At 47.7% G+C, this 24,681-nt stretch overlaps 1 protein-coding gene across 1 annotated transcript in view; it reads left to right on the top strand.

The window, feature by feature from the left end:
• LOC141194414 (uncharacterized) overlaps positions 1-24,681 on the top strand; it is a 148,036-nt gene that overhangs the window by 116,351 nt on the left and 7,004 nt on the right. Inside the window, exons 3-4 of the mRNA XM_073662328.1 lie at positions 18,695-18,774; positions 18,876-19,282. Of these exons, the coding sequence (XP_073518429.1) occupies positions 18,695-18,774; positions 18,876-19,282 (487 nt within the window). The remainder of the gene's footprint in view (positions 1-18,694; positions 18,775-18,875; positions 19,283-24,681) is intronic.

Consider the following 24,681-nt stretch of genomic DNA (forward strand, 5'->3'; position numbering starts at 1 on the left):
TACGCAGACATATGCGTGCGCACACACGGTACGCAGACATATGCGTGCGCACACACGGTACGCAGACATATGCACGCACACACACGGTACGCAGACATATGTGTGCGCACACACGGTACACAGACATATGCGTGCGCACACACGGTACGCAGACATATGCGTGCGCGCACACGGTACGCAGACATATGCGCGCGCGCACACGGTACGCAGACATATGCACGCACGCACACGGTACGCAGACATATGCACGCACACACGGTACGCAGACATATGCGTGCGCACACACGGTACGCAGACATATGCGTGCGCACACACGGTACGTAGACATATGCGTGCGCACACACGGTACGCAGACATATGCGCGCGCACACACGGTACGCAGACATATGCGCGCGCACACACGGTACGCAGACATATGCGTGCGCACACACGGTACGCAGACATATGCGTGCGCGCACACGGTACGCAGACATATGCGCGCGCGCACACGGTACGCAGACATATGCACGCACGCACACGGTACGCAGACATATGCACGCACACACACGGTACGCAGACATATGCACGCACACACGGTACGCAGACATATGCGTGCGCACACACGGTACGCAGACATATGCGTGCGCACACACGGTACGCAGACATATGCACGCACACACACGGTACGCAGACATATGTGTGCGCACACACGGTACACAGACATATGCGTGCGCACACACGGTACGCAGACATATGCGTGCGCGCACACGGTACGCAGACATATGCGCGCGCGCACACGGTACGCAGACATATGCACGCACGCACACGGTACGCAGACATATGCACGCACACACGGTACGCAGACATATGCGTGCGCACACACGGTACGCAGACATATGCGTGCGCACACACGGTACGTAGACATATGCGTGCGCACACACGGTACGCAGACATATGCGCGCGCACACACGGTACGCAGACATATGCGCGCGCACACACGGTACGCAGACATATGCGTGCGCACACACGGTACGCAGACATATGCGTGCGCGCACACGGTACGCAGACATATGCGCGCGCGCACACGGTACGCAGACATATGCACGCACGCACACGGTACGCAGACATATGCACGCACACACACGGTACGCAGACATATGCACGCACACACGGTACGCAGACATATGCGTGCGCACACACGGTACGCAGACATATGCGTGCGCACACACGGTACGTAGACATATGCGTGCGCACACACGGTACGCAGACATATGCGCGCGCACACACGGTACGCAGACATATGTACACATACAGACATACACATAGATAAAACAGACAAATATATATACACAGTCATATACACTGACATTCACATACATGCACTCACACAGACCCATTACTAATATTTTTAATATGGGGATTGGGGAAGCCTCACTCACCTGTCCCCGGTCCAGTGTCCTGTCCAGCAGCTCCTCGGGTATGGGGCAGTGCAGGGCCCCCGGCGTGTCACAGACTTCATGGCCCTGGAACATCAGAGGGGCCCACTTGCGGTCGGGTCCGGGCCCCTCACGCCCATCTGTGCAGGACCTCTGCTCCGACGGTGTTTGATTGCCGGCACTCCCCCAGACATGGCCGCGCGCTGTGCGGCTGTGTCTGCTAGTAATGACGCGGCAGGAGCGACACACAAGCACAATTAAAGGTGCAGTGCCGTCGACCGTGCCGTGTCATTACTAGCAGACACAGCCGGACAGCGCGCGGCCATGTCTGGGGGAAGTGCCGGCAATCAAGCAGCGCCTGCGTCCCTGAACAGGTGCCGAGGAAGCGGCCAGGGCCCCGACAGTGAGTGGGCGGGTGGGTGTGTGGGCCCGGCCCCGACAGTGAGTGGGCGGGTGGGTGTGTGGGCCCGGCCCCGACAGTGAGTGGGCGGGTGGGTGTGTGGGCCCGGCCCCGACAGTGAGTGGGCGGGTGGGTGTGTGGGCCCGGGCCCCGACAGTGAGTGGGCGGCTGGGCCCCTCTGATTTTCCAGGGCCCCGGCACTTGCCCGGGTACGCCGGGTGCTGACGCCGGCCCTGGATACAGCCCTATTGATCATCCATTTTTTATATCCCCTAGACCTCAGTCTCGTTGACATGGTTTTAGTTTCCTCCACAAAACACTCTTGTTCACTGCAATTGTGTCTAGCTCTAATGAACTCACCCACTGGTAAATTTTTTATAACATGTTTTGGGTGGCTGCTTTCAGCTCTCAAGAGAGAATTGCCGCTAAGAGGCTTGCGGTAAAGTTTAGAGGCAATTTTCCCTGTATTCACACAACCAGTCAATACGACATCCAAAAACGGAGTGGACTCCTTGTGAATCTCCATAGTGAATTTCAAATTGTAGTTGTTATTCTCCAGATAATTTAGAAATTCTGTAACAGGTGGTGCGGGAGACCCCGATGACAGACCCCATATGAGGATCATGTCATCAATGAATCTCCCGCACCACCGAATGTTGTTCCTATATGGACAACATTCATTGAAAATATATTCTTCCTCCCATCTTTTCATATAAACATTGGCCAGTGAAGGGGAAAACTTAGAGCCCATCGGACAACCGCAAAGCTGTAAGTAAAATTTATCATTGAAGATGAAAAAATTACTCTTCAAAAGAAATTCCAAACTCAAAAGCAAAAATTCCTTGACACCATCAGCAAAAACATCAGTTAGATTCAAAAAATGTTGCACAACCCTCAATGCCTTATCGTGAGGTATTGAGGAATATAACTGGACAACGTCACATGTTATCCAATTACAGTCCTCATGCCAAGACATATGATTAATGGCCTGCATTAAATGCTTAGTATCTTTTATCATGCCTGGTGATTAGTGTTGAGCATTCCGATACTGAAATATCGGGTATCGGCCGATATTCGCAGTATCGGAATTCCGATACTTAATTCCGATACTTTTGCAATATCGTATACCGGAATCGGAAGTTCCCATAATGCAATGAGCCATTTTCATTTTATTCAGCCAATGAGGATCCTAAGAAGTGTGGGCACATCCTGTTAGGCATGTAGGCATCTTAACTAATGGCATGGCTGTGATTGGCTGCTGAAATGATGTCATGATGCACTATAAAAGCCGCCGCCGCCATTTTGAGCTCACTCTGCTGTGAATTCAGTTAGGGATAGGACGCTGTTGTTCTGAGGGACAGTTTTAGCTACCTATTTGGTCTATTCTGCTTTGCCCAAGCTACTTTATAAATCGCTGTGCCTTGCAGTGCTAGTGCACAGTTCTCTGTGCTGTTCACCGCTGTCTGCAAGGTCTGGTGTGTGAGTGCAGCTCACCCTGTAGTGTGTGCTTCAACCACGTCTGGTTGTAGTGCACTCAGTGTGTGTCACTGCCTCATACATTGTCCTTTTTTGCCAATTCATAATTTTTCCTGATTTCTCCTATTAGTGTGGTGGTTCCATCCGTATTCAGCTAAATTGGTTCCAAACACACTATATAGGAGTAGTTAGAGGAGCCTTTCTGCAGCATTGGGCCCTGCAGCCCCAGCCAGATTAGTATTAGCCTATTTTTTGCAGCCTCATCTATTGCATTGTAGGTTACCTTCCTACATTGTAATAGCTACAAAAAGTTTGTGATACTATCGTTATTACATCTTTAGGCACATCCAGTGTCTTTTTGTGACAAAAAAAACCTAAATAAAGTTCACCAAACACTCCACTTTACAGTTGTGTAGGCCACATTAGCTCATATTAAAGTCTAGTCCACACTTTATAAAATTAGTGTTTCTTATACCTGTTAGCAGCTGTTCAGGAATAAGCACACTAAGCCCTTAGTACTTTTCTGCCTATCTTTATCAGTCTACCAAGATGAATAAGGCAGGGATTAAGGCATGTGGTCGTGGGCGTGGGCGTGGAGTTTCTGCAGGGAGAGGACGTGAGGATTCTGTGCCTGCAGGGAGAGGACGTGGGGATTCTGTGCCTGCTGCGGGTACCAGTGACTCAGCATCCCCCAGTTTTACCAGGGAACAGTCCTTTATGCGCAGCTTTGTAGGAGCTAGCCGTACCCCACTGCTGCGCGAGGACCAAATTGAAGCCGTTGTCGGATGGATGGCAGCTAACGCATCAACTTCAATTAGTTCCAGATCCTCTCAGGTCCTGAGCACTGAAGAGCACCCATCTGTCTCTTCACCACCTGCCAAATTGCCCAGGCAGTCAGAGAGCCCTGGACAGGAGCCATCTCTACTTCTGTTCTCTGAATCTCTTTGCTTGGAAAGAGGGGGCCAGCCAAGCAGAATTCTAGAATTTGAAGAAGAGGTAGTATGCAGTGATGCGCAACCGTTTTGTCTCTCTGAATCTGAAGAGGCGGGTGGGCCAGTGCCTATGGTCAGCAGCACACCTCAGTACGCATCTGATGATGAGACTCAGGTGCCACTTTCTGGTGCGTACTGTGCTGTCGAGACTACCCAGGAGAAGCAGTTGTTTGAAGAGGGTGGTGTAGATGATGAGGTCCTTGACCCATCATGGCATGAGGGACAGGAAGGTGGTGGGAGCAGCTCTGAGGAAGAGATTCCCCGAACAGCCCAAAAAGGAGGGAGAGGGAGGGGGCAGACTTGGTTGCCTGTAGCCTCCACTTCGGCACCCATTAGGAGCATGGCTCTTCCAAAATCCAAAGCGGGCGCTCCCAAGACTTGCAGTGCCTGGTCCTTTTTTGACACAGTTGCAGATGACATTTGCTTTGTCAAATGCAAGCTGTGTAATCAGAAGGTGAAAAGAGGGAAAAGTGTCAGCAACCTCAATACCACAAATATGTGGAAACATGTGCGGACCAAGCACGTGGTGGAGTTACAAAAACACACTGAAGACCTAGGCCAACCTACAGAGCCACCTACCACCTCTTCAGCTCGTGTTGTAGCCTCTTCCTCCAGCTCACACACAGCTGGTTCGGCTTCCTCACAGGATCGCCATGGAAGAATCTCTGGCACTGTTGTACAGAGACACAGTGTAATTCCACCCACAGCACCACTTTCCCAGTCATCCTCACACTCCCAGGCCAGTCTACAGCCATCGTTAGCACAGGCATGGGAGAAAAGGCGCCCATACTCGGCAAACCACCCCCGAGCACAGGCTCTGAATGCTGGCATTGCTAAACTACTGGCCATTGAAATGCTATCATTCAGGCTGGTGGAGACTGACACATTCCGTAACTTTATGGCATTGGCAGTCCCACAATACAACGTGCCCAGCCGATTTTATTTCAGCAGGCAAGCCGTCCCTGCCCTGCAACATCATGTGGAGGGAAAAATTAAACATGCGCTACAAAACGCCGTCAGTAGCTAGGTCCACCTGACCACCGATGCGTGGACCAGTAAGCATGGACAGGGACGATACCTTTCCCTCACTGCCCATTGGGTAAATGTTGTGGAGTCGGGTACAGATCTTGAGAGTGGCGCTGTACGTGTTCTGCCAACTCCAAGGATTGCAGGAATCCAGTCTGTACACATTGACTCCTCATACTCCAGTTCCTCTGAATCAGCGCTGCAGGAGCCGTCATGGTCTACCTCCACATCGACCCGTGAACGGTTACCTGTTATGGTGACCGATATGAGCACAGCCGTGGCCAAACGTCAACAGGCCGTATTAAAATTAATTTCTTTTGGGAATCGAAGCCACACAGCGCAGGAGCTCTGGAATGCCATCAAGCAGCAGAGCGACGTGTGGTTTGTGCCAGCGAATCTCCAGCCAGGCATGGTAGTGTGTGACAATGGCCGAAATCTGGTGGCAGCTCTGGGCCTAGGCAACCTCACTCACATCCCATGTCTGGCACATGTGCTCAACTTGGTCGTGCAGAGTTTTTTGAGGGACTATCCGGATCTTGATGCACTGCTTCACAAGGTCCGCATAGAGTGCGCTCACTTGCGGCGTTCCAGCAATGCAAGATCACGCATTGCAGCTCTGCAGCGCCGATTACGTCTTCCGGAACATCGCATCATATGTGACCTACCCACCAGGTGGAATTCAACGTTACATATGTTGGAGAGGTTGTGTGAGCAGCAGGCAGCAGTAATGGAGTACCAGCTGCAGCAGGCGCAAACAAGTCGCAGTGCGCGCCGTTCACACTTCACCACCACTGAGTGGGCCTCTATGAAGGACATTTGCCACGTTTTGCGTGCCTTCGATTATTCCACGCGGATGGCGAGTGCAGATGATGCACTAGTCAGCATGACAATCCCCCTTATCTGCCTGCTTGAAAAAACACTGCAAGCACTAAGGGACGAGGTTTTGGAAGAGGTGGAGGATGAGGAGTCACAAATGCCATCTGCTTCTCTACAGTCTGCGCAACGTGGTTCCTCACAAAGGCCTAGGCAGGGGACACTTTGTGAGGAGGATGAGGAGGAGTCAATGGATGAGGAAGACATCTGTCCAGAGGAGGGAGGTACACAATGCTCTAGTAGTCAGTATCTAGAGCGAGGGTGGGGTGATGCAGAGCAGGCAGAGATCACGCCTCAAGCAGGGGACAGCGTTTCTTGGCCAGTTGGCAGTCTGCAGCACATGGTTGATTTCATGCTGCAGTGCCTGAGAAACGACCGCCGCATCGCCCACATTCTCAACACGGCTGATTATTGGGTGTCCACCCTCCTAGATCCTCACTACCGGGACAACTTACAAAGCCTCATAACACCGTTGAACCGGGAGCGTAAAATGCGGGAGTACCAAGACGCACTGGTGCATTCTATCATGTTCTCCATTCCAACCGAGAGCAGTGCTGCTAGTGCTTTACAAAGCAGCTCAGTGCGTCGAGGCAGTGGAGGAAGCTCTGCACAAAGAGGGAGCAGAAGCAGTGCCTCAGCACAAGGCAAGACCAGTATGGCCGAAATGTGGCAAAGTTTTGTGTCCCCGCCGCCACAAATGTCTACACCATCACAGACGGCTCCAGTCAGCAGGAGGCAACGTTTCCGTCAGATGGTGACAGACTACATGTCTTGCCCTCTTAGTGTACTCCCAGACGGTCCCTTCAAGTTTTGGGTCTGTAAGCTGGATACATGGCCAGAGCTTAGTCAGTATGCATTGGAGGTGCTAGCTTGCCCTGCTGCTGGTGTATTATCGGAACGCGTCTTTAGTGCCGCAGGTGGTGTACTAACAGACCGTCGCATGCGACTATCCTCCGATAACGTTGACCGGCTTACTTTTCTCTCATGAATTTGCCAGTCCTCTTCCAGAATAAATAATTGGTTGGCAACAGTATCCTGGTCTCCTGTTCTGTTCATGTTTCTACCACCTGAACTGTAATCCCTGAGCTCCAACACCGCCAGTTGGCGCTCGGAAGTGCCATCTGCACAGTCAACACTTGCTGCCGAGTTATTGGGGTTCAGTAACGTCAGCTGTTCCCCTGCTGTGCGGACGGCAATTTCTCCTGCTCTGTCCACATTCTCACTACTACAGATTTTAAAGTTTCTCCAATTACACCTCTGGCTCCTCTGTTTTCAGTATTATCCCTGAGCTCCAACACCGCCAGTTGGCGCTCGGAAGTGCCGTCTGCACAGTCAACACTTGCTGCCGTGTTATTGGGGTTCAGTAACGTCAGCTGTTCCCCTGCTGTGCGGACGGCAATTTCTCCTGCTCTGTCCACATTCTCACTACTACAGATTTTAAAGTTTCTCCAATTACACCTCTGGCTCCTCTGTTTTCAGTATTATCCCTGAGCTCCAACACCTCCAGTTGGCGCTCGGAAGTGCCGTCTGCACAGTCAACACTTGCTGCCGTGTTATTGGGGTTCAGTAACGTCAGCTGTTCCCCTGCTGTGCGGACGGCAATTTCTCCTGCTCTGTCCACATTCTCACTACTACAGATTTTAAAGTTGCTCCAATTACACCTCTGGCTCCTCTGTTTTCAGTATTATTCCTGAGCTCCAACACCGCCAGTTGGCGCTCGGAAGTGCCGTCTGCACAGTCAACACTTGCTGCCGTGTTATTGGGGTTCAGTAACGTCAGCTGTTCCCCTGCTGTGCGGACGGCAATATCTCCTGCTCTGTCCACATTCTCACTACTACAGATTTTAAAGTTGCTCCAATTACACCTCTGGCTCCTCTGTTTTCAGTATTATCCGTGAGCTCCAACACCGCCAGTTGGCACTCGGAAGTGCCGTCTGCACAGTCAACACTTGCTGCCGTGTCATTGGGGTTCAGTAACGTCAGCTGTTCCCCTGCTGTGCGGACGGCAATTTCTCCTGCTCTGTCCACATTCTCACTACTACAGATTTTAAAGTTGCTCCAATTACACCTCTGGCTCCTCTGTTTTCAGTATTATCCCTGAGCTCCAACACCGCCAGTTGGCGCTCGGAAGTGCCATCTGCACAGTCAACACTTGCTGCCGTGTTATTGGGGTTCAGTAACGTCCGCTGATCCCCAGCTGTGTGTCCGGCAAATTCTCCTGCTTTGTGCACATCCACTGTACTACTGATTTTAAACCTCCTCCAAATACACCTCTGGCTCCTCCGTTTTTAGTATTTACCCTGGGCTCCAATACCGCTAGATGCTGCTCAGAAGTGCCGTCTGCACAGTCAACGCTTGCTCCAGTGTTATTGGGGTTCAGTAACGTCAGCTGATCCCCAGCTGTGTGTCCGGCAAATTCTCCTGCTTTGTCCACATCCACTGTACTACGGATTTAAAACCTCCTCCAAATACACCTCTGGCTCCTCCGTTTTTAGTATTTACCCTGGGCTCCAATACCGCTAGTTGCTGCTCAGAAGTGCCGTCTGCACAGTCAACGCTTGCTCCAGTGTTATTGGGGTTCAGTAACGTCAGCTGATCCCCAGCTGTGTGTCCGGCAAATTCTCCTGCTTTGTCCACATCCACTGTACTACTGATTTTAAACCTCCTCCAAATACACCTCTGGCTCCTCCGTTTTTAGTATTTACCCTGGGCTCCAATACCGCTAGTTGCTGCTCAGAAGTGCTGTCTGCACAGTCAACGCTTGCTCCAGTGTTATTGGGGTTCAGTAACGTCAGCTGATCCCCAGCTGTGTGTCCGGCAAATTCTCCTGCTTTGTCCACATCCACTGTACTACGGATTTAAAACCTCCTCCAAATACACCTCTGGCTCCTCCGTTTTTAGTATTTACCCTGGGCGCCAATACCGCTAGTTGCTGCTCAGAAGTGCCGTCTGCACAGTCAACGCTTGCTCCAGTGTTATTGGGGTTCAGTAACGTCAGCTGATCCCCAGCTGTGTGTCCGGCAAATTCTCCTGCTTTGTCCACATCCACTGTACTACTGATTTTAAACCTCCTCCAAATACACCTCTGGCTCCTCCGTTTTTAGTATTTACCCTGGGCTCCAATACCGCTAGTTGCTGCTCAGAAGTGCCGTCTGCACAGTCAACGCTTGCTCCAGTGTTATTGGGGTTCAGTAACGTCAGCTGATCCCCAGCTGTGTGTCCGGCAAATTCTCCTGCTTTGTCCACATCCACTGTACTACGGATTTAAAACCTCCTCCAAATACACCTCTGGCTCCTCCGTTTTTAGTATTTACCCTGGGCTCCAATACCGCTAGTTGCTGCTCAGAAGTGCCGTCTGCACAGTCAACGCTTGCTCCAGTGTTATTGGGGTTCAGTAACGTCAGCTGATCCCCAGCTGTGTGTCCGGCAAATTCTCCTGCTTTGTCCACATCCACTGTACTACTGATTTTAAACCTCCTCCAAATACACCTCTGGCTCCTCCGTTTTTAGTATTTACCCTGGGCTCCAATACCGCTAGTTGCTGCTCAGAAGTGCTGTCTGCACAGTCAACGCTTGCTCCAGTGTTATTGGGGTTCAGTAACGTCAGCTGATCCCCAGCTGTGTGTCCGGCAAATTCTCCTGCTCTGTCCACATCCACTGTACTACGGATTTAAAACCTCCTCCAAATACACCTCTGGCTCCTCCGTTTTTAGTATTTACCCTGGGCTCCAATACCGCTAGTTGCTGCTCAGAAGTGCCATCTGCACAGTCAACGCTTGCTCCAGTGTTATTGGGGTTCAGTAACGTCAGCTGATCCCCAGCTGTGTGTCCGGCAAATTCTCCTGCTTTATCCACATCCACTGTACTACTGATTTTAAACCTCCTCCAAATACACCTCTGGCTCCTCCGTTTTTAGTATTTACCCTGGGCTCCAATACCGCTAGTTGCTGCTCAGAAGTGCTGTCTGCACAGTCAACGCTTGCTCCAGTGTTAATGGGGTTCAGTAACGTCAGCTGATCCCCAGCTGTGTGTCCGGCAAATTCTCCTGCTTTGTCCACATCCACTGTACTACGGATTTAAAACTTGCTCCAATTACACCTCTGGCTCCACTCTGTTTTTAGTATTTACCCTGGGTTCCAGCACCGCCAGCTGGTTCTCGGTAGTTCCATTTGCTCTTGTACCTTCTACTACCCATCCGGGTTCCAGTACCGTCAGCTGGTCCTCGGCAGTGACTTTGGCACGGGTACTCCCTCCTGCCCAGCCTGGTTCCAGCACGCCAGCTGTTTCCGGGTAGTGTCAACGTCACTTTGCCTCCAATGCGTTGTCCTGTCGTGTTGCGGTCGGGTTAGCCGACTCTATGGTGCCTGCAGTTTAGGTGACTCCTATGTGGGCTGCGGGATCTGGCAATGAAGGCTGGTTCCATAGTGCCAATAGGACAAGCACCCCCTGTAGGACTGTGGGTTTTGGTAACTGCGGCCGGCTCGCGGCCTTGAACTTTTTTTTACATGGGTACCTTCTGCTACCCATCCGGGTTCCAGTACCATCAGCTGGTTCTCGGCAGTGCCTTTGGATTAGGTGCCTCCTTCTCGGTATCCAAGTTCCACCAACGTCTGCTGGTCCTTGGTATTGCTTTCTGGCACAGGTACCTCCTGCTTAGTAACCGAGTTCCAGTACCGTCAGCTGGTCTTCGGCAGTTCCATTGGCTCTTGTACCTTCTGCTACCCATCCAGGTTCCAGTACCGTCAGCTGGTCCTCGGTAGTTCCATTTGCTCTTGTACCTTCTACTACCCATCCGGGTTCCAGTACCGTCAGCTGGTTCTCGGCAGTGACTTTGGCACGGGTACTCCCCCCTGCCCAGCCTGGTTCCAGCACGCCAGCTGTTTCCGGGTAGTGTCAACGTCACTTTGCCTCCAATGCGTTGTCCTGTCGTGTTGCGGTCGGGTTAGCCGACTCTATGGTGCCTGCAGTTTAGGTGACTCCTATGTGGGCTGCGGGATCTGGCAATGAAGGCTGGTTCCATAGTGCCAATAGGACAAGCACCCCCTGTAGGACTGTGGGTTTTGGTAACTGCGGCCGGCTCGCGGCCTTGAACTTTTTTTTACATGGGTACCTTCTGCTACCCATCCGGGTTCCAGTACCGTCAGCTGGTTCTCGGCAGTGCCTTTGGATTAGGTGCCTCCTTCTCGGTATCCAAGTTCCACCAACGTCTGCTGGTCCTTGGTAGTGCTTTCTGGCACAGGTACCTCCTGCTTACTAACCGAGTTCCAGTACCGTCTGCTGGTCTTCGGCAGTTCCATTGGCTCTTATACCTTCTGCTACCCATCCAGGTTCCAGTACCGTCAGCTGGTCCTCGGTAGTTCCATTTGCTCTTGTACCTTCTACTACCCATCCGGGTTCCAGTACCGTCAGCTGGTTCTCGGCAGTGACTTTGGCACGGGTACTCCCTCCTGCCCAGCCTGGTTCCAGCACGCCAGCTGTTTCCGGGTAGTGTCAACGTCACTTTGCCTCCAATGTGTTGTCCTGTCGTGTTGCGGTCGGGTTAGCCGACTCTATGGTGCCTGCAGTTTAGGTGACTCCTATGTGGGCTGCGGGATCTGGCAATGAAGGCTGGTTCCATAGTGCCAATAGGACAAGCACCCCCTGTAGGACTGTGGGTTTTGGTAACTGCGGCCGGCTCGCGGCCTTGAACTTTTTTTTACATGGGTACCTTCTGCTACCCATCCGGGTTCCAGTACCATCAGCTGGTTCTCGGCAGTGCCTTTGGATTAGGTGCCTCCTTCTCGGTATCCAAGTTCCACCAACGTCTGCTGGTCCTTGGTAGTGCTTTCTGGCACAGGTACCTCCTGCTTAGTAACCGAGTTCCAGTACCGTCAGCTGGTCTTCGGCAGTTCCATTGGCTCTTGTACCTTCTGCTACCCATCCAGGTTCCAGTACCGTCAGCTGGTCCTCGGTAGTTCCATTTGCTCTTGTACCTTCTACTACCCATCCGGGTTCCAGTACCATTAGCTGGTTCTCGGCAGTGACTTTGGCACGGGTACTCCCTCCTGCCCAGCCTGGTTCCAGCACGCCAGCTGTTTCCGGGTAGTGTCAACGTCACTTTGCCTCCAATGCGTTGTCCTGTCATGTTGCGGTCGGGTTAGCCGACTCTATGGTGCCTGCAGTTTAGGTGACTCCTATGTGGGCTGCGGGATCTGGCAATGAAGGCTGGTTCCATAGTGCCAATAGGACAAGCACCCCCTGTAGGACTGTGGGTTTTGGTAACTGCGGCCGGCTCGCGGCCTTGAACTTTTTATTACATGGGTACCTTCTGCTACCCATCCGGGTTCCAGTACCATCAGCTGGTTCTCGGCAGTGCCTTTGGATTAGGTGCCTCCTTCTCGGTATCCAAGTTCCACCAACGTCTGCTGGTCCTTGGTAGTGCTTTCTGGCACAGGTACCTCCTGCTTAGTAACCGAGTTCCAGTACCGTCAGCTGGTCTTCGGCAGTTCCATTGGCTCTTGTACCTTCTGCTACCCATCCGGGTTCCAGTACCGTCAGCTGGTCCTCGGTAGTTCCTCAGCTTTCTTGTACCTTCTGCTACATTTCCAAGTTCAAGCTTTTTGAAATGGTTCTTGGTAATCACTCTAGATCTCCCTGACGAGGACCCTGAAGACGAGGACCCCGAAGACCAACCCTAAGAAGACGAGGACCCCGAAGACGACGACCCTGAATACGAGGACCCTGAAGACCACCCCGAAGAAGACGAGGACCCTGAAGACCACCCCGAAGAAGACGAGGACCCTGAAGACCACCCCGAAGAAGACGAGGACCCCGAAGATGAGGACCCTGAAGACCAACCCGAAGAAGACGAGGACCCTGAAGACGAGGACCCCCGAAGACGACGACCCTGAAGACCACCCCGAAGAAGACCAAGAAGATGACCCTGAAGAAGTTGACCAAGAGGACAAAGAAGAGAAGACAAGCACCAAGATACAGAAGAACAAGAGACAGAAAGCCAAGAAGCAGAAATACAAGAAGCTGCAGAACAAAAAGCGGAAGAACATTAAGCATAAGACTAAAAATCAGAGCAAAAGATAATATCTAAATTATAAGCAGAAGATGACTAAGCAGTGTATGGGGGTGAGTCTGTTCCTCCTCGTGGTGCCCCTGGAAAAGACCTGCTGCTGCAGGCCAAACTGAACGCGGACAAATCCTGTTGTAAATCTTTTGTGACGGGCAGAACGAAAGGTGTAATGTCCAACCTTTTATAGATAACAACTACAGGAATGCCTGCCACAAATAAGAATATGATGAAGAAGAAGAAGATGAAGAAGATGAAGAAGTAGAATATGAAGAATGTAAAAAAAAAGAATAATACGAAGAAGGTGAAGAAGAAGAAGATGAAGAAGGTGAAGAAGAAGTGGATGAAAAAGATGCTGAAGATGATGAAGGAGAAAGTGTGGGAGAAGTAAAAAAGAAGGTGAAGAGCATGGAAGTAGTGAAACATAAATATCTGACAAAATATAAAAATACTTAACATAGTCAATATTTCCGTAACTCAGAACGTCTTAAAAAAAAATAGTAATTCCTGCTATTCCATTTGATTGGGCTAAACCTCTATGCCTTTATTGTCTCCCCCACCTCCCCCAATACATTCCAATACATTCTACATTATTCTTAGTTATTTTCCTTCATGTAGAATTAACCTACAAGGAAAGAAAGGGTTTATTTTCATTCCGATATTTCTGTCCCATTGACTTGCATTGGTTTCCGGTATCGGAATCGGCGATATCCGATACTTTTTCGGTATCGGTCCGATCCAATCCGATCCGATATTTCCCGATATCGGAAGGTATCGCTCAACACTAGTTATAAGAGATCTGATGAGTCCATCATGACAAATCTAGTGTGGAAAACATATGCAAATCCGTCTGGAAGTGCACTGGGGCGTATCACTGCACTTAGACAGCTCCTTTCAAGTGCACGGACACGCCCCTCTGCACTCCCACACCAATCTGCAGACACTCCATTTCCTTTTGACTGGCACATCGGAGCTCTGCAAAAAAAAAAAGGATAATTTTTCTGGGGAGGGACAATCGATGATACTGTTCTACCACTACTTCCTATGTAAAAGGAAGCTGAGAGGACCCTATAAGCCTCCATATTGATTTAAAGTGATTTCTTATTAGTAGCAATTAAATAACTTGAATTAATACACATCTATAGTGACGTCATGAGCCGCCAAGCAACATCATTTAATGGCTCCAGTGCTACAAGACATGACTATGGATGACAAGTCATTGTAGGGTACCGATTACACGCGGTGGGGTCTATCAACAGCATGGGACAAAGATATTCTAGAAGTACCTAATATGGTCTGCTTTCTTTAAGGGGTTGCCCACTACCTTGATATTGATCACTTACCCATTGGATAGGTCATTAATATGGAATCAGTGGGGGCCATCTTCACAAGTGAATAGGAGCATGCGGCTCCCTCTCTGGGGGGCTGTCAGAACCCCATCGATTTGATATTGATACCCAATGCTGATGTTATCAATATCAAAGTAGAGGACAATCCCTTTAATTCCCATTAGGTTCACATTTAATAACCCCAACAAATGCAACGTAATCTCTCAAATAAGACAATAGCACCCCGTGTCACTTACATATTGATGCTGATGGTGAAGTTCTTAAAGGTGATTGGCAGTCTGTACTCCACATCTTTCTGAATTTCAGTAATACTGGAAAGATAAAAAAAAGAAAACATTAATGATGACAATTCTACAAACTGCTGTGTCCCAAAAGAAAACACAACAGGTGGATATGTGTAAACCTAACCGATGCTCCAGTATTGTGGGTGCTGGAGCGTGCAGTCTCACAAGACACGATTTGTCTACCGTCTTGAATTGGAGGTGCCCCAGCCCCCAATAATGATCTAGGTCTGATTCGGCAGAACAGCATGAGGTCCGGCAAATCTGACCACTTTATGGATACAACATGCTCCATATTACGACCACAAGAAAAAAGCCAAATAAAGAAGTGTGAGAACAGGACGGTGATGGGTGTACGGAGGATGGCAGAGAGATGACTGCAGAACGCAGCATAAAGCACTCAGACATTAATCATCCCTGACAAAACATAATACAAGTCCTGCTTCATGCTGGGTACGCTTCTCAGGTAACCCTATACTGAAGGACTTGTACTGTTCATAGACCTAACATACAACACATTACATACAAGTTATCCCGCATCAAGAGACACATGACATAAAATAATAACCATCCTAGACATCAAGTTCCCCTTTGAGAGGTCACAAGGTAATATCCGATGGCTCTAAAATGGAATCTGCCACCAGGTTTTGCTATCCCATCTGCATGATGTAAGGGCAGAAGCCTGATTCCAGAAATGTGTCCCTTATTTCGCTGCAGTTTTGATAAATTTTAGTTTTATCTACTGCAGATCTAGCAGTGCTCTGAATGCTGAGCTCCGTATAACCGGCTGCACCACTGATTGGCAGCTTTCTGTGTACACTGTGCATAGGCAGAAGGCTGCTATACAGACCTTGTGAAAAATGAGAAAAGAGAAAGGGAGAAAAAGCGCGCCATGTACCACCTGAGGAAGATAGTTCACTATCGAAACGCTTTGTGGAAAGGGCTCATTAAATTTATTTTTTAGTCCTAAAATTTTTTTCACTTCTAGTGTTCATTCTTTTAGCGCCCTATAGACCGCTTTTTTATTTAATTTGGACCACTTCTGAAAAATGAGGGATACCTGGTTGCAGGTTTACTAGTCTTCTAGCCACAACCTCCTACTGATAAAACAAAGATTTTATAAAACACCAGCAAGCAGCCCAGAAAGTGACACATCGCTGGAATCAGGGTCTCTGTCTCTACATCATGCTGCTCTGGGAATATATGGCAAAAACCTAGTGACAGATTCCCTTTAAGCTCTCATCTCTAGTGATCAGGACCCTAGAATTTTCTTCTGAGGTGGGTTTCCCTTTAGCTCTGCACCTACCTAGCGTCACTGCATCGCTGCGGAAATAAAAAAAATAAATAAATAATAAAAAAAAATCTTTCTGAATTCTGAAGAGAAGGAGCAGTTGTGGAGTGTCTATATAATAGATGTAGAGAAGTGGGATGACGGCGGCCTGTGCTGAGCATTGCCCGGCTGATCGGGTGATGACTGATGGGTCACATGAATGAGTTATTACAGCAGAAACCGCACCGTCCTGATAACTACTCCTGCAAGGAACCGGCCGTCCCTAACCCTGCAGCTACATAATAGAGATGCAAAGAAACAAGGAGAAAGAAAGGATGCAATGGCCGGGATCACCAAGGAATATCAAAAATATAGAATTTTATTAAAGACTAAACATACAAGACATGTTAAAAAAAACAACTAAAAAGCAACAATTGCCCCAATGAATAACAAAACCAATGCAAGGTACTGATATGGTTAATCCTCACATATATATGCCCAACTAGTCACAGAAAATCTCAATATATGACTACAGACTGCCCACCACAATATAATAAAGAGCAAGGTAGCAGCAAAGTATCTATTCACAAAGGCATTAATATCCAAATAAGCCTATAAAAATAGTGCCCATTATATAACCCACAATGAAACCTGCTGCGGACACAATCGCCCCAAATGTGAAACAATACAATTGGATTGCTGAAAGAGCAAGCTAACGCTGTTAGGTCGGGCAGTAGAAAAAAATGATGTAAATACACCTGAACCATCAGGCAACCTACAGAAATGTGCATGGAGGATGTTGTTTTTACATAAGAGTTATGTATACAGAAAAGCTATATGTCCTATACAGGAAAAGTGTGGGATGAGGAGCTTACAAGACCACTAAAGTAAGACATTCACAAGCTCCTTCTGTATACTCCCTGGTGCCGGGGGTCCGACCCCACTGATCTTACACTGAGAATGTATGGGACTCCTGTAATGTCACCCTTCTTTTCTACAATGTAATCAAGGCAGATTTATATGTCTGAACAAGACTTGTATCGACCCATAAAAGAAAAGAGCCCCAGCTCCACCATACTGAATCCCTGCACAGCGACGCTATCAGCCGTGCAGGGACACAACGCAGCTGCCGTCACTTATATAATGGCCGAATGTGCAGGGAAAAGCCACAACGGACCTCATTGTTCTGAAGGCTGCAGCGTATCCGAGCTATATGTGATACTACTCTGACATAGGGAGAGGGACAAAAACCCTTCAAATAGCAGGGAGTGACGTCTGATTAATATTTAGATTTGTATTGAACATAAAAGCACAATCTTAGGACCATTACATACATTACCAGACTACTTTATAGATGATCAATTGCCAGCGCAAGTTATATTACGCCCAAAATATCTCTGCAGCACCACCAAATTGCTGTATGAAAAATATGAGGAGTTATAGAAGTGTGCGCCCACATATTATCTGTACAGGTCCATATATCAGCCACTATTATGTGAAATATGTAATAAAATACACTATTATACATTATTAATGTTCTGTCCCTTTAAAATTCTGTCACCATGGTAACGACAGTCATACTCAGCCAATAGGATTGCTCGGTTTGAATTTGAAAAAAAAAAAACCTCCTATGTGGTCAGTTTGTTCCATCTGATCTGAGTGTGAAGACAGACACCTGCGATCAGCGAGAGATTATAGGTATAAGACGTGATATAATATAATGGACGGAGCCACATCCCATCACACGCACTCAGCGACCACAACTGACAGGAATCAGCCCATTTACCAGAGGAGAAGTCATTATTCCCCAACACATGATACGCTGAGACACCAGTGGGGGGCGCCACACTCATCACATCTCCCATCTGGAAGGATCCAGCCATCACTTCTAATGGGGGTCACTGCCCTTTTTTGGTGATTGCTGGAGTTTCCCGCGGTCGGACCCCACTGATCTATCAGTCGTCACCGAGCCCAGGGATAAGGGGATGACTTGTTCCATCTGATAATTCCCCTTTAATGAAGCTCAGATACAGAACAGTAAATATCCTACACATTTCCCAATTTGCCCTTTCCCCAGCAGAGCCCCCGAATTATTTATAGCCAATGTTTCTAAGACCAAAGAAATATCAGCCAATCCCCAAACCCTCTGCTGACGCCTCCTGAGGTTTTATAGATTGTGGAGACATTTCTACAAGAGAAGATATCAGCGGACACCATGGGGATGGAGTATTCTGCCAGCGTTGGAGCAGGTAGTATCCATCACTCACTCACCGTTCTCTATACTCTTCTTACATGGCTTTCTGGGGCTTTCATTAAACAGACTCATCTGTGGGGACATTTTCTTTCCTTTAATGCATATACTTGGTGGTAAATATTTTTCTGAGTTTTATTGAAAATTGTGCACAGTTTGCCTCCTGTACCCTCTGTGCTGTACTGTCTATTGCTGGCTGCAGAACTAGTTAACTGAGAATCCATCAGTGAGCTCCTTCTGACAGTATACGTCCTCTTTGTACGGTGAGGATTGCTCCTAATATCTGGTTGTGTTTTCTGCAGATTACATCAGTCCTGAGGAACAGCTGAGGAGACTGGCATATTGTGTGAAGTTTCTCCCTTCTCCCCTCTACAAGAAGGAGGTCAGTGAGACGACTCAGGGCAACGCTACGGCCTCTTCTATAAGGTAGCTGTGTATTCGGATCTTCCTTGTAGCCTCCTAACTTCATCTCTTCTCTTCCAGCGCCTTATGCCGACCAACCCCATTGCCCAAAGAAGATGCATCGAAGAGTATAAAGCCAGGGAGAAAAGGAAGAGGGAAGAAAGGCGCAAGGAACTAAAAGAACGGCGCAAGTACCTGGATGAAGAGGAAGACGAGGAAGAAGAGAAGGAAGAAGAGGAGAAAGCAGCAAAGAAGATAAAGCTGGACATCATGGATTTAAGACAGAAGACACTAAAAGAACTGTGCGCCTACCTGGATGAAGAGGAAGAAGAGGAAGAAGAGAAAGAAGAGAAAGCAAAGAAGATGAAACTCCACATCAAGATCCCTAGGGGGGAAGTGACGGCCAAAGGCCAGAAAAGAAGACAACCGATCCCAACAACAAGAAGGAAGAAGGAGAACCAGACCAACTTCCGCCAGTACATCAACCGGTATTTGAGAGGAAAGAGGAACATCATGTGGACCATCCTGCTGGAACCTCTCTGCCGATAACATCACATACGGCAATACCGGCTGGTAAGTATCAGACCACCAAATAACAGCAGGATAGTGTAATATAGTGGTAATGTATCAGTATTAGTGTAATAAGAGTAATAATACTAGTGATAATAGTAAGAAATAAATAAAATAGTAATAAAATAACAGTAGTAATAGTAGTAGGTAAAATAGCAGTGTGATCCAGGGTCCTAGGACTGATCGCCTTTTCTCGGGGTCAAGAAGGAATTTTTCCCCTGTGACACAAATTGGCTGAAGGTGTCCAGGGGTTTTTGCCTTCTTCTGGATCAACACTAAGTATAGGGATTTTAGTAATACCATTATCATAAACACAAGAGTAATAAAAAATTATAAAACTAATTAAAAAAATGAATTATAACAGGTACAATTGATTGCATTAGTACAGTAATAATAAACATTAAAAATGGTGGTCTCAGTTAGTAAGTTAGTGTAGTGTTAGTGTAGGGACCCATCTGAAGAGGTCGCCTTGACGTTGGCAGATGGGCTCGCACAATTTGCTCAAAGTGTGCGCTAAGAACCTCATATTTCTATGTACAGGAGATCTAGCAGTAATACCATTCAGGAGATAGGTATTTGTGTACACACATTTTGTTATATACTTTTGTGCCGCACACAGGGCAGGTATACAGGTACAGGACGCTCATATGTAGTGAGAGTGTTGCAGTAATATTATAACTGGGCCTTAAGGGTAAAATGTTGATAACTACAGGTCCTGGAAACACATCAGAAACTAGAACCTGTAAGTAACTGGTTCCCAGCTAGTGATTAATATGTAAAGGGCAGTCTGGTACCAGGACCCGCGTTATAGGACACATTATCATCAGGCAGGTGCAGTCAGGGCTCTTACAAGATCTGCGGCAGTCGTGTGGCGGTATAACACAGTCCCGCTCCTGCCTCAGGCGCCAGCAGTGGAGCCAACCCTGGTCCTGGCAGCTTAACCCCTTATATGACACAGTCAGTGGCTTTCACAGCATTTAGGCACTTAAGACCGGAGAGGGAGGCGCGATCATGGTGCCGATGAGTTTCTATGGCAGCCGAGATCTAACAATGGACCCCATGACGGCCATCTTACTGCTCTTATTAGACCCCGGCTGAGGAGAGGTCTATGAGGACACCGGTCAGAGTTATGTCGCCTGCTCTGCAGCTATTAGAAATATCTAGGGCTAATTAGTTTGCTATCTGTAAATCGGATCTAGCCCTGCCCCCCCCAGCAGCACTGGGCTACCACTGGTGTGATCAGGGCTATTGGGCTCCTAGATTGGGCAGCGGAGCTCAGTCTTCAGCAGGAGCTGGCTGAGGAGAGCGGAGCGACTTGCATGGGGCTGCTGCACAAGAAGCAGCTCACAAGGTGGAGATTTATCCGGAGACGTGGTACCCGGGCTGTGATCTGCTTTGCAGGCTGCCTAGTCGCTGCCTCCTAGGACCCGAACTTCACCCCTAACAGGCACAGCAGAGCTCGGACAGCTGCAAGTGCCGGAGAGTGGCTGATTAGTGACTGCTGTGTCTCCTGCACTCAGATAAGAGCGGTACAGAGCGGGGGCTCAGTAATGGTGAATACGGGAAGTGTCCACCCCTCACATGCCCTATATGTGGCCCCCAGAGGTAAAGTCTTCCCTGTACCCAGCGCCTCCTCCCTCCTTCACTGCTGGCGTGCGCCATTGCTTAGAGGGGATGTCTGAAGTTAACAAGTTACATACATAGTAACATAGTTTTTAAGGTTGAAGGAAGACTAAGTCCATCTAGTTCAACCCATAGCCTAACATGTTGATCCAGAGGAAGGCAAAAAAAAACCCTGTGGCAAACACTAAGCTCCACATTGGGAAAAAAAATTCCTTCCCGACTCCATACGACAATCAGACTAGTTCCCTGGATCAACGCCCTATCATGGAATCTAGTTTTTGTAACCTGTAATATTATACTTTTCAAGAAAGGCATCCATGCCCTTATTAAATGTTATTAGTGAATCACTCATTACAACATCATGCGGCAGAGAGTTCCATAGTCTCACTGCTCTTACAGTAAAGAATCCCCGTCTGTGATTATGATTAAACCTTCTTTCCTCCAGACGTAGAAGATGCCCCCTTGTCCCCGTCTCAGGCCTCAGAGTAGAAAGATCAGTAGAAAGGTCTTTGTACTGTCCCCTCATATACAGTCATATGAAAAAGTTTGGGCACCCCTATTAATCTTAAGCTTAATGTTTTATAAAAATTGGTGTTTTTGCAACAGCTATTTCAGTTTGATATATGTAATAACTGTTGGATACAGTAATGTTTCTGCCTTGAAATGAGGTTTATTGTACTAACAGAAAATGTGCAATCTGCATTCAAACAAAATTTGACAGGTGCATAAGTATGGGCACCTCACCAGAAAAGTGACATTAATATTTAGTAGATCCTCCTTTTGCAAAAATAACAGCCTCTAGTCGCTTCCTGTAGCTTTTAATGAGTTCCTGGATTCTGGATGAAGGTATTTTTGACCATTCCTCTTTACAAAACAATTCCAGTTCAGTTAAGTTTGATGGTCGCCGAGCATGGACAGCCTCTTCAAATGATCCCACAGATGTTCAATGATATTCAGGTCTGGGGACTGGGATGGCCATTCCAGAACATTGTAATTGTTCCTCTGCATGAATGCCTGAGTAGATTTGGAGCGGTGTTTTGGATCATTGTCTTGCTGAAAGATCCATCCACTGCGTAACTTCAACTTTATCACTGATTCTTGAACACTATTGCCAAGAATCTGCTGATACTGAGTGGAATCCATGCGTCCCTCAACTTTAATAAGATTCCCAGTGCCGGCATTGACCACACAGCCCCAAAGCATGATGGAACCTCCACCAAATTTTACTGTGGGTAGCAAGTGTTTTTCTTGGAATGCTGTGTTTTTTTGCCACCATGCATAACGCCTTTTTGTATGACCAAACAACTCAATCTTGGTTTCATCAGTCCACAGGACCTTCTTCCAAAAAGAAATAGGCTTCTTCAAATGTGCTTTTGCATACCTCAGCCGACTCTGTTTGTGCATACTTGCAGAAACGGCTTCTTTCGCATCACTCTCCCATACAGCTTCTCCTTGTGCAAAGTGCGTTGTATAGTTGACCGATGCACAGTGACACCATCTGCAGCAAGTTGATGCTGCAGCTCTCTGGAGGTGGTCTGAGGATTGTCCTTGACTGATCTCACCATTCTTCTTCTCTGCCTTTCTGATGTTTTTCTTGTCCTGACACTTCTGGCCTTAACAAGAACTGTCCCTATGTTCTTCCATTTCCTTACTATGTTCCTCACAGTGGAAACTGACAGGTTAAATCTCTGAGACAGCTTTTTGTATCCTTCCCCTGAACAACTATGTTGAATAATCTTTGTTTTCAGATCATTTGACAGTTGTTTTGAGGAGCCCATGATGCCACTCTTCAGAGGAGATTCAAACAGGAGAACAACTTGCAAGTGGCCACTTTAAGTAGCTTTTCTCATGATTGCATACACCTGGCTATAAAGTTCAAAGCTCAATGAGGTTACAAAACCAAAAAAAGTGCTTTAGTAAGTCAGTAAAAAGTAGGCAGGAGTATTTAAAACAAGAAAATGATAAGGGTGCCCATACTTATGCACAGGTCAAATTTTGTTTGAATGCAGATTGCACATTTTCTGTTAGCACAATAAACCTCATTTCAAGGCAGAAACATTACTGTGTCCAACAGTTATTACATATATCAAACTGAAATAGCTGCTGCAAAAACACCAATTTTTATAAAACATAAAGCTTAAGATTAATAGGGGTGCCCAAACTTTTTCATATGACTGTACTTGTACATAGTAATAAGATCACCCCTAAGCTTTCTTTTTTCCACAGTAAATAACCCCAAGTGTAATAACCTGTCTTGGTATTGCAGACACCCCAGTCCTCTAATAACCTTGGTCGCTCTTCTCTGCACCCGCTCTAGTTCAGCTATGTCTTTCTTATACACCGGAGACCAGAACTGTACACAGTATTCTAAGTGTGGTCGCACTAATGACTTGTATAGAGGTAAAATTATCTTCTCCTCATGAGCATCTATGCCTCTTTTAACGCATCCCATTATTTTATTTGCCTTTGCAGCAGCTGCCTGACACTGGCCACTAAACATGAGCTTGTCGTCCACCAATACACCCAGGTCTTTTTCAGTGACAGATTTATCCAGTGTTTTACAATTAAGCATATAATTATACATTTTATTTCCTCTGCCCAAGTGCATTACCTTACATTTATCCCCATTAAAGCTCATTTGCCATTTATCAGCCCAAGCTTCTAGTTTACATAGATCCTCCTGTAATATAAAATTGTCCTCCTCTGTATTGATTACCCTGCAGAGTTTAGTGTCATCTGCAAATATTGAAATATTACTCTGTATGCCCCCTACAAGGTCATTAATAAATATGTTAAAAAGAAGGGGGCCCAATACTGACCCCTGTGGTACCCCACTGTTAAATGAGACCCAGTCTGAGTGTTTTCCATTAATAACCACCCTTTGTTTCCTATCACTGAGCCAATTCTTAACCCACATACATATATTTTCCCCTATCCCCATTGTTCTCATTTTATGTATCAACCTTTTGTGTGGAACCGTATCAAAAGCTTTTGAAAAGTCCATATACACAACATCCACTGCATTTCCTTGGTCCAGTCCAGAACTTGCCTCCTCATAAAAACTGATCAGATTAGTCTGACAGGAACGGTCCCTTGTAAACCCATGTTGATATTGGGTCATGAGGTTATTCTTCTTCAGATACTGCATTATAGCATCTCTTAGGAAACCCTCCAGGATTTTACCCACAGTAGAGGTTAAGCTTACCGGCCTATAATTTCCAAGTTCGGTTTTTGTCCCCTTTTTGAATATTGGCACCACATTTGCTATACGCCAGTCCTGTGGTACAGACTCTGTTATTATGGAATCTTTAAAGATTAAAAATAATCGTCTATCTATGACGTTACTTAATTCCTGCAGTACTCGCGGGTGTATCCCATCCGGGCCTGGGGATTTGTCAACTTTAGTTATCACTTATCCACAGGCTCAGTGATCACTTACTGATCGTGGGGTCTGACCACTGCGAACCATCGTCTGATCGGGAAGGAACGGAAAGTCAGGGAACAACTGCAGCTCCATTCCTTCTCTATGGGGCTCTGGAAAAAGCCGAGCTCAGCGCTTGGATGCCACATAGGGAATGAATGGAGCAGATCCTGGAGTAATAACATGTCCTCCTCAGCTTTCTGTCTGTGTAAGTGGCTCAGCCCTCGTCTCCCCTTCTGTTCCCGACTTCTGTTCTGTTCCCTGTGGACTTTC

This window comes from Phyllobates terribilis, unplaced genomic scaffold, assembly GCF_046119375.1.
Source record: "Phyllobates terribilis strain yellow unplaced genomic scaffold, ASM4611937v1 Scaffold_71__1_contigs__length_7168151, whole genome shotgun sequence".
In the NCBI taxonomy this organism is placed as follows: Eukaryota; Metazoa; Chordata; class Amphibia; order Anura; family Dendrobatidae; genus Phyllobates; species Phyllobates terribilis.